Source organism: Desarmillaria tabescens (assembly GCF_030435595.1).
Source record: "Desarmillaria tabescens strain CCBAS 213 chromosome Unknown EV420scaffold_51, whole genome shotgun sequence".
NCBI lineage: Eukaryota > Fungi > Basidiomycota > Agaricomycetes > Agaricales > Physalacriaceae > Desarmillaria > Desarmillaria tabescens.
Genome location: NW_026848350.1, coordinates 1 through 4691, shown reverse-complemented (window position 1 = coordinate 4691; position 4691 = coordinate 1). Strand labels below are relative to the sequence as shown.

The following is a 4691-nucleotide window of genomic DNA, read 5'->3' as shown; positions in this document are numbered from 1 at the left end:
TGGCAGGTGATCACCATAAAGGGATGCATATAAAAGTCTGTCCAAAGATCAGTCATGAAAGAAATGCGTCCCATAGATCCCTAGCATTGAAAAGAAGTTAGTTGAGACAGTGTCAGTTCTTAGAGCCCATAAATAGTTACCTTCAATTCCGATGACAGGTTATCTATATATTCATCCCACATTTGAAGGATACGGGCTCGTAGGGAAGAGCGATGTGGAATGTCGGACTCTTTAAGACCTTCGCGTAGCATCAAGAATATGGCACGAAGGTGTGGATTCTCAATAACATTGATGGACTGGGATTTTGTCAGCGGCATACAGGCAATCAGAGAAAGAAATATTTACAGACTTGGTCATCAGCGACAATCCAACTGACCAGTGCATCGATGAATGACTCTTTCGAATACGGACGCCACATAGTGCCACTGGATGATGGTAGTTGCTTGCCTTGTTTGATTTGAAAGTTGTTAATGGCATCCCGGTACGCTTTCTGCTTCATATGAACTTCAATGTCCAATTGTTCACACTTTGTCAACCATGCAGTAACATGGAAGTCGAGTAAGTGATGCCGTAGGATATTGGTGCTAGTTTTCAGCCCAAAATCGGATTGCTTTGCAATGTTATCGCTGTCTTCAAAGTCTTCAGCGCTGTAAAGAAAGAGTTACTGTGCTGTCGATAATACTAAATGGCATCATACGTACGTGCAAAATGCGCAATGATGGCGGTCCCCTGTCTTCACATAGAAAGACCAGATATCACGAGCTGCGCGATGGTTTTTATTCTTCTGACCAGCAGCGGCGTGAGCAAGCTGTCGAGGGGTGCCTGGAGTTCTAGAGAGTCAACGTGCTGTGGCTAATGGGAGACATCGAGACATAGGTGTCCGCAGTGTTTGGCGAGACGCTGACGGTCGTCGAGGGGTTTCAGGATGATCATCTTTGTCTTCTGAGGATGACAGTGGCAGCGGTGGCTCAGGGAAATCTTCGTCAGAACTTTCCTGGTCATCTTCGAAATGCACGTGTCGAGGACCTGGGGCTGGCATGGACTCGGTGGGACGACGATGCTCGAAAGCTTGAGGGTTGGGAGATTGCATAGGAGAGCGAGGAGGTCCCGGTGCAAGTGACTGCATGGGTGCTGTTGGAGCTGGCCAACAGTGATTATACCCTAATGTATCGAATGATAATAATGAATATGAGAAGTGTAAGACATGGATGTACTCACCTTGAATGCGAAACATTATTTGCATGCTAGGCATGGGTGGTACCTGCGAAGTTGTAGGTGGCTGCTCAGGCACTGGCGGGGATACAGAACGAAGCTCTGGATGCGAGGAAGTATCAGAATGAACAGGTCCATCGGATGAACCAGAGGAATGAGTATGAGATCTGGAAGGTGCAGACATCTGTGCGTTGGCTACACCCAACGAAGGTGCCAGCTCAACATGAGGCTCCCTATGTGAACTTCTAGTACAACACGTGTTCTGGGAAGATCCAGCGTTGGTACTTGGTGCACTTCGTTTTCTGCTAGTAGCCATGGGTAGGTAAGGGATGCCATTTTCTTCAATCCTATACAGCCTTATAGATGCAAAATTGGGGTTGTAAAATCGACTTAGGCCAAAAAAAACACTTCTATGATAAACAATAATAACTAGAACAGTGAGCATACATTCTCTGAACAAGCATAAATCACATCACATACCATCTTCCTAAACACTGACAACCGACGTTCACGAGCTTATTATGTGGCGTCGGATACCCTCAGTTATGTGCAACACGAGCTGTGGCTACTCAGAGAAGGTGAGGAATTAAAAAAATTTTGAACATGCACCATAAGACTCACTGAGGAAGTATGGGGATGGACATTGGACAGTATGGCATCACAATCTTTTGGACTTGCGGCAGTCAGTACGATGCTCGAAAGAAACAGAAACCTTGACAGTGGAGAAGGAAGCATCAAGCAGTCGACGCAAAGTACAGACTGCAGGGACGACAGTATGTACAGTCCTGAGGGTGAACGGTATCGATGGTGAGTGACAAGTCGACATGTTTCATTGTTTGTTCACCAATAACGTGACTTTGTTTATCAAAGCCTTCTATCACATGCACATTGCGTTTGACCTGCTCTTTCATCTCAAGACTTCGATCCCATGTATTCTGAATGAAACGCTCAAATTTCTCAAGTCTTGGTACATGTATCTTTTTTCTTCTATTTTATCTGTGGCTGTACATATTGTCGCCAGTTCCACTTGTACCATGCATCGGTGGATTTTACTTTCCTTTAGTCCGACGCTCTTCTTTTCGGTGATACATGTAACTGCTACATGAGGGTGTGATATCCGCCATTGGCCCGTTGATAGGCCTCCTTATAACGGTCTTCTCAGCTACAGAAGGATTGACTGATCAGTATTAACTTCGTCTTCAGTACCCTAGATTGTTCGTGAGTATACTCTCTTTTATTTCATTTCACTTTATAACATTGCTACCTCTAGAATTATGCCTGATGTTTCCCTTCAAAATCTTAAACTGCATCCAGAGCTGTTACTCCACAAGAGGAACCCCGACGCAAGTTCGTCCGACTCTCATCCTCTTGTTCAACCCTAAACTGATGATATTTGATCTGTCTTACAGAAGTGTCGGCCTTCGATGGAGCTTTGGGCAGCTTGTATGATAAATTCATTGTTACCACACCAAATGCTAGTGCATTATGCGCCCCGCCACTTGGAAGCAATCGAGTCATGTATCTTCGTTTGGATCTCCACTATGGGGACGATGACCCTCTGTCTTAGCCTCAACCATACGTCTCTCAATATTGTCATTTTCCCATTATTCGTTCTGCACTATTGAACCCATCTGATTCCCATCCCGACGCTCTGCTATACTGGCTTCCGAGCAAGACTGACTTCTACAAAGCTGATTCTGCTGGTGAATGTAGGGGTCCAGGATTCCTACTCCATCATAAGTTTGTCTGGTTCCAAAAATGGGTAGATAAAACTGTAGAACGTGGGAAGGGGGCAACATTTTCTGAAGGGGCTGAGGATTTAAAGCATGGCTATATGGTGTTGCTCCATGACCTTCTGGAATGCCTTCAGCACCTTCCCATGTCTCTTGAAAAGGTGCAATTAAGTGTGTGGGAGACTCAGCATGTTGTACTCTATTTGCAGGTGCTGATAGATTATATGTTGATCTATAAACCCTGTATGGATACTGCAGCAGACAGTTCAGTGCCACGAAAAGCAGATCCTGAGCTGATGGGAGCATTTACGAATGATGCTCAGATTGCGCAGAGCTTTTTCCATGCAGGGATTCCAGTGTGGATCATTTGGCATGTCGATCAACTTCCAAACATCTGTATCGACAAGACAGATCATTTCCGAGAGCCACATTTCTTCATGCCCCTTGACCAGCATCGTGCTAAGTTCTGCCCTATCTTCAAAGGTCATGGATTGACTGCCAAAAAATACTATGCCTTTGACAGGTTTACATGTAGCCACGTCCGATTCCTGAATGTTTTTACTTGGACGCAAAGCACTGGCTCACTTCCATTAATTAATCCTCCCATCCCTGCATCAACATTGTCTCCCATATCATCAAGAAAAGGCCGAAAAATGTCGCCTTGTTAGTTTCTCTGCGTTTCAGTCTTCTGCACACAAATTTAACATCTTTCTAGACTCTCGGCAATCACTGAATAATAACTCGTCGTCTTCTTCAAAGTGTTTTGTTGATCGGATGCCTGCACATTCATTCCTTCCACCTGTTGTTGCTGTTTGGGGTCATGGCTTATCCACTCTTGTGTTTGATAAATCTCGTTGCATTGGATCTGTCGGCGCAAAACCACGTGGATATGCCTTGCCTCCTCCTTCTTGTCTTACTACTGCTAAGAATCCCCATAAAATACAGATGATGTTCAAGTTCTGGCTACGTATTTGCGTTCCCATGATTGCTCGCCTTTCATCGACCTTCTACACTCCTGCTCTTATGGATCAGAATAGCTGGAAGACTCTCGTATCGCTCAACTACCTCGGCATGGCATCCCAACAAGAAAGCAGTGACACTAAAGCTGCTAAACGGCAGGACAAAATGAGGGAGTTTCTCAAAGGATGCTGTGACAAGATTGAAATGGACTTAGGAACTGCAGAAAAAGAATCTGTCTTCTGGAGAGGAAAGCCATTTGCCGAGTTGACAGCTGCAGACCATCAATTGTATGGGAGATTTCAGAGCTGGAATTCCATTTGGAGCTTGCAGAGCTGGACCATATGATGCAAGTTGCCGCACCTAATCACAACACTGCTCGTGAAACTGCTGTATCACGCTGCTTCGCTGGTCCCATCACGGTTGCTGATGTTGGAAGTGCAAATATGGGTTTTGCTCATCCAAATTGGTTTGATTGTGCTCTGTATCTATGTTCGTTGCGCCAACTGATGCAGACTTGGGTGGGACAGAAGCCGAAAATCATAGCAAAGGATAGAACAACTTGGCTTTGGACTGAGACCGAGATTTGGCAGCTAGAGAAGGAGATGACTGAATACTATGTTGATATGTTCTTTCTTCATTTCGGCCAGCCACCAGTGCTTCCATGCTATCTTCCACATAATCCTTGCACTTCATTCATTCTTACACCACGTATTCAAGGGCAAACCTCAATGCCCAATGTACATGCTGATATCTTAAAATAGGAGTAAACTTTCACTTTTATGCTTT

The 4691-nt window shown here is 44.9% G+C and overlaps 2 protein-coding genes across 2 annotated transcripts; one reads left to right on the top strand and one right to left on the bottom strand.

The window, feature by feature from the left end:
* Nucleotides 1–325: 325 nt before the first annotated feature.
* EV420DRAFT_1484399 (uncharacterized protein) lies at nucleotides 326–1528 on the bottom strand (the record flags this gene model as incomplete). Its single annotated transcript, XM_060470072.1, has 4 exons — nucleotides 326–647; nucleotides 702–830; nucleotides 906–1161; nucleotides 1219–1528. The coding sequence occupies 4 exons, from the start codon at nucleotides 1526–1528 to the stop codon at nucleotides 326–328; spliced, it is 1017 nt and encodes a 338-aa protein (XP_060325307.1).
* Nucleotides 1529–2486: 958 nt separating this feature from the next.
* On the top strand, nucleotides 2487–4250 carry EV420DRAFT_1648481 (uncharacterized protein; the record flags this gene model as incomplete). Its single annotated transcript, XM_060478175.1, has 4 exons — nucleotides 2487–2559; nucleotides 2622–2725; nucleotides 2780–3608; nucleotides 3661–4250. The coding sequence occupies 4 exons, from the start codon at nucleotides 2487–2489 to the stop codon at nucleotides 4248–4250; spliced, it is 1596 nt and encodes a 531-aa protein (XP_060325306.1).
* Between the last annotated feature and the right edge of the window lie 441 nt (nucleotides 4251–4691).